The sequence below is a fragment of the Oryx dammah genome, unplaced genomic scaffold, assembly GCF_014754425.2.
Source record: "Oryx dammah isolate SB20612 unplaced genomic scaffold, SCBI_Odam_1.1 HiC_scaffold_5, whole genome shotgun sequence".
Taxonomy (NCBI): domain Eukaryota; kingdom Metazoa; phylum Chordata; class Mammalia; order Artiodactyla; family Bovidae; genus Oryx; species Oryx dammah.
The window spans coordinates 17,017,328-17,035,437 of record NW_024070189.1 but is presented as its reverse complement, the minus strand read 5'-3'; the positions used below and the strand labels follow the sequence as shown (position 1 = coordinate 17,035,437).

Sequence of the window (18,110 nt, the reverse complement as noted above, 5' to 3'; positions counted from 1 at the left end):
ACATCTTTAGAATGATGGTGATTTTCTAATTATATCTTTTTTTTTTTTTTACTGTTAGTAGCCAGTATTCTTGGTAAAGTAAAACATTCCTTCTTCAACTGCAAATGAACTATGGTTTCTCATAAAATGTTGAGCTACTTAATTCTTTCCCTTTGATTACCAATTTTCAGATAATTTTCATCTTATGACAGCAAATTAACTATATTATAAAAATGCTATGGAATCATGACTTTTAATTAAGTATTTTATAATCAATAGAAGCCTTATTCTGTTTTATCCTCAAATTGTCCCAATTTTGGCAAAAGGAAATCCTCTCAAGTTGGGTTTCTTTGTCCTATTCACATACTGCCGTTAAACTGAGGGTTTACTTTCCAAAAAAGCTAATGTCCTAGGTTCATCTTATATTTTCTCTACCACAGAGATAGTGCTGAGCCAAAACTAGGAACCAGATTTCCTGACAGCCAGGCCTTTGTTTCTGTCACAATATGAGATGTGGGAATTTCACATTATATGAAGGTATTAGTCACACACAATCACTGGCATCACCAACTCAATGGACATGAGTTTGAGCAAACTCCAGGAGATGGTGAAGGACAGGGAAGCCTGGTGTGCTGCTGTTCATGGACTCACAAGGAGTCAGACATGACTGAGCAACTGAACAACAACAAATCACATTATACTCAAAATTTGACTATTAACATAATAACTTATATTATTATTCTTTACTTTAAGTTGTTCCTATTTCAAACACCTGAATATGGCCATTGGAAAAATCCAATTTTTATAGCTGCATAAATTCCATCTTTTTAGTAGTGGTACTTTTCAATAACTGCACTCTTTTACAAGACATATTACTAATTTAGGTCCGGGAGTGGGGGGGTGAAATTATGCCTTTACTTTCTTTTTTTTTTTGTAAGTGTGGTCCTAGCCATGAATAAAAAGCCAAGCTTTTAAGACTGTTCAATCAATACTATCCTCTTACTAAGCACACTAACAATTTATTAACTTTTAAAGAAGTAAACAAATATCAAAGGAAAGTACAAAGACCCAATTTAGGCAAAATGTTCAAATCTTTCATTAGAATTTCTTCTGGATTACAAATTCTCCATTTAATAATAATTCAGTATTGACATGAAAGAGATAGTTGAGAAAATTTGACAAGTTACATGCTGGGTTTTTCCATTCTATTTATTACTTAAATGATAGCCTTTCTAATCTTTCAAAGGAAATGTTATTCCTTGGCATAATATTTGTCTCCAACATATATGCATGAAAACTTCTATTCTGAAAATCACCCTTTCACACCACTCTCCCACTTCTTTAAACTGAAAGTATCTTTCTAAATTTAGACAAATTAACCAAACTTATTAAAAGGTATACGTATTTATCAAGTTATATGTAGACAGTAAAAATATATATATACATATTAGCAAAAGCATTTGTTTAACTGTAAAAATGTAACTATGTGAGTGTAAAAGAGTACTCTTTTGTGTAGTTATGACACTGCATTCTAAAAAGAAAATGACATCTCAGTTTATTTTACTTACACAGTTAGTTTAATTTACATAGAAATGATAGAGCATTTCAGGAGCAAGTCTTAAAAACAATTTCTGCTGAATGACTGCTATAATAATCTCCTTAAGAGAGAAATAAACATAAACTAAAACGGCAGTTGTGAAACATATATAGTACCTCTCAGCTGAAGACAAAACTCAATATTCTGTAGGAAAACACTTAAGAAAACAGAAGGGGCTTTGGTTTAGATTGCAGGCTGAAGTCAAAAGCTGTGTCCTTAAAATTTAAAATTTAAGCATACCAAAAGTTTATTTATTAAGGCAGGCTCTCAGGCAATAAACTCAAATTGCTGAATTCTTCCCTATCCATTACTGAAGAGAAAAGTTTTTTCAGTGCTTTTACATGGAGGACACTGGTGAGAGACTTTTCACAGGTTCTCACTTAACGGAACTAGAGATCTTATTGGTAATAAGAAGCATTAAAGTATTTTCAGAATTTAAACACAATGTTTATATGTTTTCTGGGAACTCTAGATAGAGAGTTCTCTATATGAGAACCTGCATTTTCAGAATTATGGTGACATGTCTTGAGATTGACTATGAGGCTCATGGTCAAAATTTGTGTGACTCTCCATTTGCATGAAAGTAAAGTGAAAGTGTTAGTCGCTCAGTTGTGTCTGACTCTGCAACACCATGGACTGTAGCCCACCATGTTCCTCTGTCCATGGAATTCTCCAGGCAAGAATACTGGAGTGGGTTGCCATTTCCTTCTTCAGAGGATGTTCCCTACCATGAAATTCCTTGGACATCAAACAAATCTGTCCTCTGTGCTAGAAGACACAATCTCTATCTTCTAAGTCTGCTTCCTAATCAGACATCTTAAAAAAGATGGTTCAGAACAAAAGCTGTCAATGCCTTTGCTCAAAGATGTGCAGAAGAGATCCAAGAAAATCTGTATTCCAGAAAAGATAAACTTAATTTCATATATTCTTTATACTACTGTTTAAGCAAATAATTCACTTTGACTACTTTTATTAGACAGCCAAAATATAAATAGAACTTTCAGCTTTTCTTTATAGAAATCAAGCAGTTGTCAGTTATCGCAGTAAACAAATGTGTTCATATGCATTTTATGAAAAACACAGAATATGACATCAAAAATCAGAGACATCACTTTGCTGACAAAGGTTCATATAGTCAAAACTATGGTTTTTCCAGTAGTCATATATGGATTTGAGAGCTGGACCATAAAGGAGGCTGAGTGCCAAAGAATTGACGCTTTCAAATCGTGGTTCTGAAGACCTGAGAGTCCCTTGGACTGCAAGGAAATCAAACCAGTCCATCCTAAAGGAAATCAACCCTGAATATTTACTGGAAGGACTATGGTGAAGCTAAAGCTCCAATACTTTGGCCACCTGATGCAAAGAGCTGACCCACTGGAAAAGACCCTGATAGTGGGAAAGATTGAGGGCAGGAGAATGGGGCAACACAGGATGAGATGGTTGGATGGTATCATCAACTCAATGGACATGAATTAAGGTAGACAGTGAAGGACAGGGAAGCCTGGCATGCTGCAGTCCATGGGACTGCAGAGAGTTTGAGATGACTAAGCAACTGAACAACAACTATATGACACTAATGAATAAAACTGAGCTTTAACAAAACATTCACTTGAATGACAAATGACATTTTCAAAGGTTCCTACCAGTGGTAGCATTAAAGAGACATGTAATGTTTCACAAGGCTTAATCCTTTATCAAGTCAAAGATATGTAGTTTATATCTAATTTATTAGCCAATAGCAATTTTCTTCCTATAGATAAAATACTTTTTTATAACTTTCAGTAATAACTGATAACTGTATTTGTATATACTTAAAATGTACAATAAGATGATTTTATAATTGCCAGGAAATTTCTAAGAAAAATTGCCAAGACCAGGATAATTAACATGTCTATCATCTCACATAATTAACAACAGTAACTCTCTGTGCTTTTTGTTTTAGATAAGCATTTAGAAAAAGACTTATTCTTCCTGGAACAGCAGAGGACTCAACCTCCTAAAAACATTAAAAAAAAATATTTAGCATCAATTTGTTCCCCTTATAATGACTCATTACAAAATATCAAGGTCATGAAAAAATTTGTGTAAAAACATAAAATTTTAAACTGAAATTACGTTTCTAATGCTACCACTAAAAATAAAAAAAAAATACAAAAACCTTTTTGAATCATTTTGTAGAAAGAACACATGTACTGCTTCAACTTAAACCTTTATTCTGATTATTTAAAACTGGAATAAAAAACAAGGTTAAATCATATACACAACCATACCTCTCCTAGTGCTTCGTATCTTTTCTGGTTCCATCTGTGCAAGTCTTCCCGGTAGTTAAAAACAAACGGCTCCCCAGTTTTTATGTGTCTTAACTGCCCCTCTAGAAGACAAACAAACAAGTTTATTTGTTAAAATAGTGCTATGATTCAGAGTATATTTATAATAATATGTAAAGCATAATAAATAATGTCTAATAAAAATTTAATGTCTCAGGACATTCTCATTGTTCTCATTAGATCTTTTTCTTTAAATATCCATATAGTACAAAGGTATACATAGTATAAAAGAAGGACCCAAGTACTCAAAGGCTATGTCTTCCATCTTCATTTCTCTAACCCAAAGCAAATTAACAATATTTGAAGGCCTATAACATGAAGATTTTTGCTAGCTACAGCCATGAACATGGTCCCAATTCTTAAGCTTAGAAGTTACCTGAGGAGTAAAAGCATAAATATTTAAAAGTGAAGTAACTTTTTACAAAGAATGAAGTCAACAATCTAAAACACTGCTACAGGCAATTCACATAAAGTCTAAAATGAGTTTAGAAAAACGAAGGATCCCTATAGGCTAGAATAGGTTCAAAGGTTTTAGTGAAATTTCTCACCTGGCTTGAAATACAAATACGACTTCAAATGGAAATGGGAGAGAGACAGTGAACCAAAGAAGGTTTAGACTGCTAGGTAGGAAGTTAGGCATGAGCAACAGGGGGTAACCTAGCTGAAAAGGAGGCAAGCTGATCTCTAAACCCCCTCTCAGACACACCCAGGGGGCGCTCACAGATTTGCTACAAAAATAAAAAGAGAGACTGTTCCAACTCCTGCACAGGGAGCCCTACGCACACAGTGGATACAAACTAACCACAGGGGCTTCCTCAAGTAACCTCAGGCAGCTAGGAGCCTATTAAGGGTTCAGAAATAGTCTACAGGTATATATAGATCTGATGACAACAGACTGAACTATGGGAGGACACACGCAACAGAGCCTGTTGTTATATAACTTGCAACTGTCCGTTGGCCTTGAACGTATGCCTAGTTGCATTCCCTTTCTTGACTGGTGGTGGGTACAAGCCCTATTCTGCACAGGGCACAACCAAAAGGAAGAGACGGCAAGTATAAAAGGCGGAAATCAAGGGGGATTGTTATGATGACTTCTTTGGGATCAGCCGGCGTCCACATTTTGGGAGTGTCTGTCTAATAAAAGATCTGTCTGCTTGAGCCAACCTGAACTGTGACTTGTCTGTTGTTTTAAACCCTTGGAGAGCAGCCAACCAGGCTCCTCCATCCATGGGATTTTCCAGGCAAGAATACTGGAGTGTGTTGCCATTTCCTTCTCCAGAGGATCTTCCCAACCCAGGGATCGAACCCGGGTCTCCCACACTTTGGCAGACGCTTTACCATCTGAGCCACCAGGGATTTTTAGTCTGTTCCAAATTTTTGTTTTGAGGAGACGAGAACTGAGGAAGAGAAATAAACCGACCTGATAAGACTGTCAAGACAAACTCACAAAGTTCAATGACTGTACTGACAATAAACAACTTTATTAATAATTTCAATGGCCCAAGCAACCAAAAGGCACAGGCAAAGCAGGGAGTGGTTTGCAACAGCCTGGCTGTGTCTCCCCAGTCTTCTCTTCTCCCTGGATAGCATGCTCTGGTCCAGAACAGGTGATGTCTCTAAGTGGGGCATGTGAGTTACTGCACACATTGGTGGGCATGCTGGTTATAAACACTTCTACTTTATGTGCCAGAGAGTTGTACTGCTCATGTGATATTTTTTCAAAGAAACATGCAATTACATATCTGCAGATTATAGGTTTAACTGTAAGTAATGGCAAACCATAACTTGTTCAAAATACTTCATGGAGAAGGATTCTCCCCATGGCAGACCAAGCCACCTGTCTTGTCTCCCCGGAAGCATTCTCTTGGTATTCAGGAGAGAAAAACAGCAGATCAAGTGCTTTAACAACTTCCCTCCCCTCTACTCAATGAAAATATAATTTTGAAAAAACAAAAACAAAAAAAAAAGATGACAAGTTCAAATAATGGTGAACAACCCAGTTTAACAGAAACAAAGAGAGTACTGAGACGAACTGAATAATACAACAGTGGAGAACACATGAAATCAAATAGAAGCCTCAAACTTTAGCCTTTAGCCTTTATCCTAGGAGTGGCATAAGAGGTACATGGTCAAGCTAAACTGAGTTATTAGTATTTGATTTTTATCCAATGAAGGCTTGCAAGAGTGAAGAAAGACTTGAAAGGAAATCTATGGCACCAGAGCCAAAATCCGGGAAACATTACTACTCTAACTATCTCATATCATTATTTCATGAATCGATTTTACTACACATACTCAGTATTTTTAATATAAGTGCTAATTCTTATTTCTAAAGTTTTTTAATACTCAGCATGAGACACAGCACTAGATCACCATAACGAACACTCATTTATGGTCAGATGATGCCATATAAATTATAAGGTACATCTATGTCTTTCTTTTGAGGACAGGGAAGTTCCCATTTAGGATACCAATACAAGTGAATTTAAGGTATCTGCAAATCTGACATTTGTGATTTTGACTAAAGCAACCTTAAAGGCATGTGGCACATAGTAACGTGTAATACTTCTGCAGCTAAAATTTGAAATGTATTTTCTATGGGACTGTTGTGTGAAAGGGAACTGACTTACCGAGAGAGTGAGTTTATGCAGTTAGATGTAGATATATCTACATCTCAAAGAGAGGTTTGCTGTTTGTTTTTTTTAATTCTCTACTCATTTTGAACATAATGATTCTCATAAGTTGATAATGATTTTGATACTTTAGGGAAAACGAGCCTTGCCAAAACAGCCAACTACTAACACTAGTATTAAAAATAAAAAGAACATAAAGAGGCAAAAAGAGTAAGCATTCTTAACCAGAAAAGATAATCTGGATCACTTACAGTTGGATTTGCAAATAGTATTTCTCAAAGGTTTGGAAAATCTCTTTAGCAACTGTCAGAGGTCTGATTTAGGACATTTTAGAGTCTCCTTAAATCAGTTGTAAAATCTCCGGTGTATAACCAACTGCATGTCAATGACCTACATGAATTAATAAACTGAAAATATTTAAGACACTTTCTGACAACAGTAAGAATCCAATAAAAATCAGCCATCATGGAAGACAAGCTTCAAACTCAAAACAGTTTGTTACTGAGGGTGTGTGTGTATGTGTGTGTGTGTGTGTTTTGGTGATAACAAAAGCGTAATTTCTCACAGTACCGCACCAAAGTATATAGGGAGTAAGAGTGAGGGTGTAAGGTGAAAAGCCTCACCTTCATCTTTCAAGGCAAAGGCATTTGAGCTGGGCCGTATACCAACTGCAACTGGAGAATGGCTAAACAGGCACTTTAAACACAAAGAGTATTTGAAAAGGTACAGTGATTTGAAAGAACAAGGTATCAGTTTGATGCAGGTAAAAAGAATCTCTTCCCCTTTGTTACAGTATTCTTTTTCCTTAGAGTGAACTCTGTATCTTAATTCTTCTTTACCCAACTAAGAACTTCCAAATTCTTTAAAAAAATTTAGAAGCTTCTTTTAGTCAATGAAAGTTTTAATTCAAAGCTTTCATGAAAGTTTTTCCATTATAAACCCTGAAAAAAAGTCCCTGAAGAGTCTAAGATAGGACTGCTCTCTTAGGGATTTAATACTGAAACTAGTTTCTTGGTTTCAAATCCTCACATCTTTTAAAAAAATACTCACCATTCACCGTGAATTCAACCCCAAACTGCATCGTGCTAAAAATGAGATCCATAAAAGTGGCATTCTCTCCTTGGAATGCAAGAATCTTTGCCCATACTGTAAGTCTACATTTATGCAAGACAATGTCCAGGATACTAAAACAAAATATGTGATAGGTGTGTGCAAGGGTGCTTACACATTCAGGTGTAAGTCCATGAAAGCACACGCGCATTTGCAAAGGCGTAAGTGTGTCCCAAAAGTGAGTATGTGCATGCAAGAATGTAAACATGTAAGCAAAGATGTGTGTGTGTGAACGTATCTGGTAAGAAAGGGAGAGATAAAAGTGTATTGCTTCCTTGTCTTTCATTTCCTTTAAGAAATGTTCAAGGGAGATGAAAGGTAGACTTCAAGGGAAACTGGTGTCTTCTGTTCATAATACAAGCATAGCTCTGCGATTCATCTGCACTGCCAGCACATGCCCCCATCCCTGGCCTGGAAGAGGAGTCTGGTCATTGTTTCAAAGGGGCAGGAGCAACGTCAGTCTCAGAGTTCTTTACAGTCTGTTAATTAAACTATAAAGGAATTTTAAATTTTCTTTTAAAAACAAAATATTACTACTCACACATACTTTGCCAAAAGATACCCTTTATTAAAAAGCATGCAAATTAATATCAGAAAAGAGATCAAAGTTCCTAATATGTTCTAATACTTTCTAACATGTCTCTAATATGTTCTAATATGTTCAGTTAATATTCTAGTACACAGAGACTATCACTATAAGCTCTAACATCCATAATTGATACTGCAAAGACACATCGATCAAAAGGCCTCATTGGCAGGAACTGTGTGGACACTGCAAAAAAACAGAGATTCTCCTATGGCAATATTTACAGGTTTAAGTACATCAAGTGATAGGACATCTGAACTGCTCTTATAACTTACTGTATAGTTCCTCTTCTGCAACCTGGCTCTGACCTGGTATTAGAAAACTGATTAGACTTTTGCACTTTTTGTAGGTGGTATGACAATAGTCAATGTGAATAGAATAAAATAAATCCATGTAAAATTAAAAAAAAACACACACAATGAGGACAGATCACCAATTTAGTTGATATAGTACTATAAATCAAATATTCAGCTATAATTCAAATGCTACCTGGCCCATAATAACATTATCTCTCAAGTATTACAGTATTATTAATCCAGTTTCATGGTTCTTTGTACAAGAAACATTCTTGCAATCTATGGTACCTTATTCCAAGTCCCAAGCTTATTTTATTCAGAACTTAATGAAGTTTTACAATAAGGATGTTGTCTAAAAAATAATAATGGAATCAAGTATTATGTTTTAAAACAGTGTCACAGATAATTATTGCCAGTCACTTCATCTTTTAAATAACACATGAAATAATAGCATCTTTCTACACTATTAATTGGGAGTTCCAGCTGGATACAAGAGAGTTGAACTCTCAAGAATGAAAATACCAAAGTTGAATTAAATTCATATTCGTTGGTTTAAGTGACTTGACAAGTATGGGAAATTATTACTTGGCTCTTTTACTGACAGAAGAATTTCATCATGAAAGGATAAGATATTGTTTCTCAAAAGAAACACACAAAACTTTCTAGCTGTCAAATAAAAGTTTAGGATTGTTTATTTTCTATTAGCATTGTTAAACAAATTTTGCATACATATAGCATACACCACTTACTTTCATTAAAAGCATATTCAAATCCTTCCAGTGTATCAGGAAAATCAAGAGGTGGTTCATCTTTTTTCATTAGTTCATCCAAATCTATCCTAGATAATAAATCTAGAAAAGAAATGACATGAATATTACTTATATTCATTTTCATAATTAATAACAAAGACAGTATCTTACATTATTTTAATTTTTTTTCTTTTTCTGTTAGGTTACTTTTTATGTGTTGCCTTAAATGGTAAGATTCTTATTAATAATTTTTTAACTTACCAAAATGCTTCATTGCGATGACATACAGTATCAATCAATATAACATAAGTACTTTCAAAACTAATTCTCCAAACAATCACAACTCAGATCCTATGCACCACAATGATTAATTATGAACTTCTTTCACTTCAGAATATACAGCTACTAATTTGTACCTTATTTAACCTCCTTCTATCATTTTTTTAAATTTTCAGATATTAATATGACTTTTAAAGATCACCAAGTGTTACTAGTGCTATGAAAAAGGGAACTTAAAAATCTAAATAATAGTAATATACCATCAGTCAGTTCAGTTGCTCAGTCGTGTCTGACTCTTTGCGACCCCATGGACTGCTGCACGCCAGGACTCCCTGTCCATCACCAACTCCAGGAGCCTGCTCAAACTCATGTCCATCAAGTCAGTGATGCCATCCAACCATCTCATCCTCTGTCGTCCCCTTCTCCTCCCGCCTTCAATCTTTCCCAGCATCAGGGTCTTTTCCAGTGAGTCAGTTCTTCACATCAGGTGGCCAAAGTATTGGAATTTCAGCTAGGCATCAGTCCTTCCAATGAATATTCAGGCCTGATTTCCTTTAGAATGGAATGGTTGGCTCTCCTTGCAGTCCAAAGGACTCTCAAGAATCTTCAACAACACCACAGTTCAAAAGCATCCATTCTTCTGTGCTCAGCTTTCTTTATAGTCCAACTCTCACATCCGTACATGACTACTACAAAAGCCACAGCTTTGACTAGACAGACCTTTGTTGGCAAAGTAATGTCTTTGCTTTTTAATATGCTGTCTAGGTTAGTCATAGTTTTTCTTCCAAGGAGCAAGCATCTTTTAATTTCATGGCTACAGTCACTATCTGCAGTGATTCTGGAGCCCAAATAAAGTCTCTCACTGTTTCCACCGTTTCCATTATTCTACTTTTAGAGGGGAAATAACAACAGTAAAATAAAACACACTAACTGGAGAAAACAGGCTGACACAAAACAGTTTCTATTCTTCACATCATTTGACTATACATAATAAAAGACTGTCAAAAATATTTTTCAAATAAGCATTTTATTTCTGAATCATTTTAGATACAGATAAGCTGAAAGATAGTACAGATAGGGTCTATATCCAGTTTTCCCTATTGTTAACATTCTACCTTACCAGGCTAGGTTTGCTGCAATGAAGAAACCAACATTGGTACATTACTATTAACAAAGCCCAGATATTATTCACCCGTTTTCCCATTAATTTCCATTTTCTGTTCCAGGATTCCGTCCAGGACACTACATTGCAAACAGTCATCCCGGCTCCTCAGTCTCATCTTTTTATTTTGTGAGCATTTTCTTATTTCCTGTTACTACACGGTATTGCAGGAGTATCTTGCATTTTCCCTGCCCCAGCCTCAAATCAGTCTGTCAACAGTATGCAACAATTTCTTATAGGTTACTACGGGATGAGGCAAAAATTCTCACTATATGATGTCATCTTTGTGTCACATGCAAACTTGGAACAAATAAAAGATAAACTTCAAAGTTATTTATCTCTCAAAAGATTTTCTTTTCTAAGTTTAGATTTTGAGATTTTTTTTTTCTCTTTCAAACTCAAATTCCTGAAGAGAGAAAAAACTCCTAGGACACATAGTATAGCAAACCAGCAACTCCCCACCCCCAACCCCAGCCTTTGTTTAAAACAAAAGAATCTCAGAAGTAACACTTTACTTCTGTCTCTCACTTACAGAGATATAATCAATCCACCTGTACAGATCATAAAAATATGCCAGTCTCGAGTCTCTCTCTGTGGGACACAAAGATAAGATATCAAAAAACTTGTAAAAAAAAAAAAAAGCCATTGTTTAAAATTCTTTAAACTACCGCATCGGATAAACCTCAACTTACATAAAAATATACCATCTTCAAAATACAAGCGAGTTTATTAAAAAAAAAATCTGCAAATTATCTAGTAAAATAAAAAATGTCACAAAGTATGGATACTGGGGCAAATGGGTACATGCTGACAAATTTCTGATTCATTAGTAAGGTTCTGAACAATGTGTAAATCTTTGCAAAATTGATTAAAATATTTTTTATCAAAAATTGGCTTGAAGATTCTCACTTTTCTCCTTCCATTGAATTAAATTCTTTTACTTCATAGTCATCTTCCACAGTTCAAAACTTAGAATCCTCTTAATCAGATACACACAAAACCATCCAAAATATAAGCAGCTGTATTATGTCTAATATTCATTTTCTATCAGCTCAGATCATCTAACATCTATATATCATTTTAAAGATTTCACATACTATACCTCATTTGACCATCACAGCCCTATAAAGCAGTAGTACGTTGTCGTCACTGTCTTTGAGACAAGGAAATAAGCCCAGAGACGTAAAATGGCTTGCCCAAAATTATACCTTAATAGTACTGTGGGATTAAAAAAATAAACTTATTCTCTAATATCTAAGTCAGTACTCTTTCAAAATGCCTATACTTTTATTCTATGTCCTGTATAAGCTCCAAAATAGTCTAACCCCTCTCTTCATTACCTTATAAAAAGAATAAACTTTTCTGAATACAGAAATATGCTTTTGCTTTGACCAAAAAGTTCCTTTGAATGATAAAATGAATAATAAACTAAAACATGTATTCCTCAAACTCCTCCTCTGTCAGTTAGAGAACTAGATGTGGATATTTTTAATTTCACTGGCATTGAGTGTCTGTGCTCAGTCACTCAGTCACATCCAACTCTTTGCAACCCCATGGACTGTATAGCCGGCCAGGCTCCTCTGTCCATGGGATCCTCCAGGCAAGAATACTGGGGTGGGTTGCCATGCCCTTCTCCAGTGGTCTTCCTGACCCAGGGATCAAACCCAGGTCTCCTGCACTGCAGGTGGATTCTTTACCATCTGAGCCACCAGGGAAGCCCAAGAATACTGGAGTGGGTAGCCTATTCCTTCTCCAGAGGATCTTCCCATCCCAGGAATCAAACCGGGGTCTCCTGCATTACAGGCGGATTCTTTACCAGCTGAGCTACCAGGGAAGCCGACTTGAGTAGACTCAGAAAGAAACTTTCAGAAATTATTTTTCTGCTTTGTAAAAGGAAAACAAAGCTATATAACTGCATTTTGCAGAAATTGGGTTCCAAAGGCAGTAGATTAGGTAAAAATCAAGTATAATAGAACTTTTCCATGCAAAATCCCGTCAATCTCCTATAAAATACAGTACAACTGAATCCTTATAACCTAAATATATATCAGATGTAACCATTGTTTTTTTTTTTAAACAATCTCTGGTCATTAAAGCCATTTAGCAACTAGAATTCTAAATTTCAACTAAACATATGAAGTCATTGGATAAAAATACCACTTTATACCCCCAAAGAACTGAAAACAAAGATTCATACATTTGTACACCCCTATTCACTGCAAAATTGATTAAAATATTTTTTATCAAAACTTGGCTTGAAGATTCTCACTTTTCTCCTTCCATTGAATTAAATTCTTTTACTTCACAGTCATCTTCATTCACTGCAATAGTACTCACAACAGCCAAAAGGTGGAAGCAACCAAAGTTTCCATAGACAAATGAATAGTGTGATGGTTAATTTTATGTGTCAACTTGACTGGGTGCCCAGATATTTGGTTAAATATTATCCTGAGCATGTTTATGAAGGTATTTCTGGATGAGATTAACATTTGAATCTGCAGACTGGGTCAAGCAGGTTGCCCCCCACCTCCAATACAGATGAACTCACCCAATCCACTGAAGGCCTGAATAGAACAAAAGTGGTGAGTAAGACAGAACTCCTACTCTCTGTATAACTGTCTTCAAGCTAGGACATCAATCCACTCCTGCCTTCACAGCACAGGTTCAGGATTTTGTCACAAAGCCTTACTATCCACTGTAGGTAACTATCTCCTTTTGAGAAATACCTCTTGGCCTGCTACTGGGCCTGAGTGGAGATTGAACACTTAACCACGGGCTGCCAGCTTACCATGAGACCTTAGCAGGCCATCATGAACTAGGTGGTAAGTGACACACCAAGAATTAAAGTTGAGTGTGTACAATAGCACTCCATCATCAAATAGGGAGTGGTGTGTATGTGGTTAGGACTGAGCAAGCCCTGAAGACAAAAATAAGTAACATGCAGGAGTAGCCCAATTGCCTATGGTCTCCACTCCTGCGACACGCCTTCTATTCATCAGCACGCACCTAAAGCCTCATCAGCTGGCAGAAGAAGAGAAAACTCGAGTCTGGATCACCAATGGTTCTGCATGATACTCAGCCACCACCTAAAAGCAGACAGCGGAAGCATCAGAGGCCCCTTTGGGGACATCCCTAAATAACAGCGGTGAAGGGAAATCTTCCCAGTGGGCAGAACTGAGAGCAGGGCACCTGGTTGTTCCATTTCTCTGGAAAGAGATATGACCAGATGAGTGCCTATAAAATGATTCATGGGCATGCAGTCAATCATTTGGCTGGATGGTCAGGGACTTGGAAGGAACACGATCGGAAAACTGGTGACAAGGAAACGTGGAAGAGGTATGTGGACAGACCTCTCTGAATGAGCAACAGAATGTGAAAATATTAGCGTCCCAAGTGAGTGCTCACTAAAAGGTAAGCTCAACAGAGGAATATTTTAAAAATCAAGTGCACAGGATGATCCTTTCTGCGGACACCAGTCGGCCTTACTGAGTGGTCAAATCTGTCATCACCCAATGAGCTCAAGAACAAAGTGGCCACTGTGGTAGGGTTGGAGGTCATGCATGGGCTCAAAATATGAACCTGCACCCACCAAAGGCAACCTGGCTACCGTCATAGCTGGGTGTCCAATTTGCCAGCAGCAGAGACCACCATGGCAGTCCTCAACATGGCACCATGTCCTGGGGGTGATCAGCCAAGTAACTGGAGGCAGGTTAATACACTGGATCAATTCCATCATGAAAGGGGCAGAATTTTGTTCTTACTGGATTAGATACTTTCTCTGGATACAGATTGGCCTTCCCTGCACTCAAGGCTTCTGACACATCTAACTCTCTGTGGACTTGCAGGAGGCTTTATCCACCATCCTGGTATTCCACACAGCATTGTTTCTGATCAAGAAACTCACATCACAGCAAAAGAAGTGAAACAATGGGCCCATGCTCATGGAACTCACTTGTCTTACCGTGTCCTCACCATCTTGAAGTGGCTAAATTGACAGAATGGTGGACTGCCTTCTGAAGATTCAGTTACAGGGCTAGCTGGATGGCAGAATCTTGCAGGGCTGGACCAAGATTCTCCAGGAGGCAGTATATACTCAGAACCGGCGTCCAACATATAGTGCTATTTCTCCCAGAGCCAGAACTCACAGGTCTAGAAATTAAGGGGTGAAAATGGGAGTGCCACCACTCACTATTAACTAGTGAATAAGGAAAGAATGTCTGTTCTAATTACTCTTATTTAACATAGCACTGGAAGTCTTAGCCAGGGCAAAAAAGCAAGATGGTTAATGAAGAAATAAAACTGCCCAATTAGCAAATAACATGATGGTCTACATAGAAAAATCCAATTTGTCTACCTATAAAACCTCTGAAAAAAATAAGCAACTTCCAAAAAGTCACAGACTATATCAGTACACAAAATTTGACTGTATTTCCATAAATGATCAGTAAAGTATGACAACTGAAATTAAAAACACAATACCATTTATAATCACTCTAAAATTATAATACAAATCTAATAACATATGTATAAGACTTAATTATATGATGAAAATTGCAAAGTGTCAATGAAGGAAATCTAAGATCTAAATAAATGACAGATACTCCATGTTCATGGATTGGAAACATCAGTTTTAGTAAAGATGTAAATTCTCCTCGCGTTCGTCTATAGGCTTGAATGCAATCTCTATTAAAATGCAAGTAAATTATTTACTGCGTAATCTCACCCTGCTTATTTAACTTATATGCAGAGTATATCATGAGATATGCTGGACTGAATGAAGCATAAGCTAGAATCAAGATTGCCGGGAGAAATATCAATAACCTCAGATATACAGATAACACCACAATTATGGCAGAAAGCCAAGAAGAACTAAAGAGCCTCTTGATGAAAGTGAGAGACGAGAGTGAAAAAGTTGGCTTAAAACACAATATTCAGAAAACTAAGATCATGGCATCTGGTCCCATCATTTCATGGCAAATAGATGGAGAAACAATGCAAACAGTGACACACTTTATTTTGGGGGACTCCAAAATCACTGCAGATGTTGACTGCAGCCATGGAATTAAAAGACGCCTGCTCCTTGGAAGAAAAATTATGACCAACCTAGACAGCATATTAAAAAGCAGAGATATTACTTTGCCAACAAAGGTCCGTCTATTCAAAGCTATGGTTTTTCCAGTAGTCATGTATGGATGTGAGAGTTGGACTATAAAGAAAGCTGAGCACAGAAGAATTGATGCTTTTGAACTGTGGTGTTGGAGAAGACTCTTGAGAGTCCCATGGACTGCAAGGAGATACAAACGGTCCATCCTAAGGGAGATCAGTCCTGGGTGTTCATTGGAAGGACTGATGTTGAAGCTGAAACTCCAATACTTCGGCCACCTGATGCGAAGAGTTGACTCATTAGAAAAGACCCTGATGCTGAGAAAGGCTGAAGGCAGGAGGAGAAGGGGACGACAGAGGATGAGATGATTGGATGGTATCACTGACTTGATGGACATGAGTCTGAGCAAGCTCTGGGAGTTGGTGATGGACAGGGAGGCCTGGTGTGCTGCAGTACATGGGGTCGCAAAGAGTTGGATACGACTGAGCAACTGAACTGAAATTAATTTTTTTACAGTTATAGACAATTTTACTCTTAAAATTTATATAGAAAGGCAAAAGACCTAGAAAAGGCAAATAATAAGAATGAATTTGGGAGAATCATCCTAGCCAAACTTAAGACATACTATTTAAGTTCAGTAATCAAGAGTATGTATTAGAGAAGAGACAGACACAGATACATGGAACAAAATAAGAGAACCTCAAAATATGAAGAAGTAATTCAATAGTGCAAAGATTTTTTTTTTCCCCCCACAAATGGTGCTGGTGCAATTGGACATCAATAGGCAAAAAATACAAACCTTGACCTAAGGTTCATCTCTTAAATAAAAATTAACTAAAAACACATCATTAGTTTAAATGTAAAATCCAAAACTATAAAACTCTTAGAGGAAACATAAAAAAAGATCTTCATAAAGCAGGGCTAAGCAAAGAGTACTTAGACCTAATACCAAAAGCATATTTCATAAAAGAAAAAAACTGATAAATAGGACTCTTTGAAGGATACATTTTATTTATTCTGTCAATTTGATCTAAGATATACTTCATTTAACATTTGCCATTTTATCTTCTAATATTTTCAATTTTGACTACTTCATTAATCATTACAAGCTCATGTGCTAAGCATTTATATTCCTATTGTACCAGTGAAGAAAATGATTCAGAAAAGATAAGCAATTTGTTTCATGGTAAGTGGGAAAACCTCAGTTTGAATTCAGAAAGTTCTATATTTATAACCTTATTACTATATTCAGACTACCCATATGCTTTTAACATCACTATACAACCTCTAAAATCCAGAAAATCAATCTGATTTCTTATATACTGCTTGTGGAAGTTTAAATTGGAACAACTTGAGAGATCAGATTTTCACATTATCACGTAAGGCTGAAGGTAGACAAAAGCTTTCCAAGTGGAAACCCAACAAATCTGTTTGGATGAAAACACACACATTCCCTCATTCCTTATCCTCTTTTGTAAATTAACTATTATTCTGAGTGTGTTGGTCTATCTCAGCAGCATACAAACATGCCGTCAAACCTTCCACAGAGTTTTCTATTGTTTATTCACTAAGTCATGCCTGACTCTTCTGCAACACCGTGGACTGTAGCCCACCAGAATCCTCTGTCCATGGGATTCTCCAGGCAAGAACACTGGAGTGGGTTGCCATTTCCTTCTCCAGGGGATCTTCCCAACCCAAGGATCGAACCCTCATCTCCTGTGTCTCCTGCACTGGCAGGCAGAATCTTTACCACTGCGCCACCTAGGAAGCCCATTATTGATTATTGATGACCTTCATATACACTGGATAAAGGTCCTTTGTCGGATATGTGCTGTGCTTAGTCACTTCAGCCATGTCTGACTCTCTGCGACCCCATTGACCATGGCCAGCCAGGCTCCTCTGTCCATGGGGTTCTCCAGGCAAGAATACTGGAGTGGGTTGCCATTTCCTTCTCCAGTGATGAAAGTATGAAGTGAGTGAAGTGAAGTCGCTCAGTCATGTCCAACTCTTTGCGACCCCATGGCCTACCAGGCTCCTCCGTCCATAGGATCCTCCAGGCAAGAGCACTGGAGTGGGTTGCCATTTCCTTCTCCAGATATATGAATTGCAAATATTTGTTCCCATCTAAAGCATATCTCTCCTTTTTCTTAAAACAGTTCGTGCTTGTGTGGTCAGTTGCTATGTTGTGTCCGACTCTGTGAATTGCTTTCTTCCTAATCTCTAACTGAAGTTTTCCAACATGACTTTCATTTCCTTCAGTTCACTGAAACAGCTCTTTGTGAAGACCA

The 18,110-nt window shown here is 36.9% G+C and overlaps 1 protein-coding gene across 8 annotated transcripts in view; it reads right to left on the bottom strand.

The window, feature by feature from the left end:
- FAM172A (family with sequence similarity 172 member A) overlaps positions 1-18,110 on the bottom strand; it is a 407,879-nt gene that overhangs the window by 350,242 nt on the left and 39,527 nt on the right. For all 8 annotated transcript variants that reach the window (XM_040241517.1, XM_040241519.1, XM_040241518.1 and 5 more), the window contains 2 exons: positions 9,278-9,379; positions 3,847-3,947 (listed from right to left, as the gene is read on the bottom strand). In XM_040241517.1, coding sequence (XP_040097451.1) covers positions 3,847-3,947; positions 9,278-9,379 — 203 coding nt within the window. The remainder of the gene's footprint in view (positions 1-3,846; positions 3,948-9,277; positions 9,380-18,110) is intronic.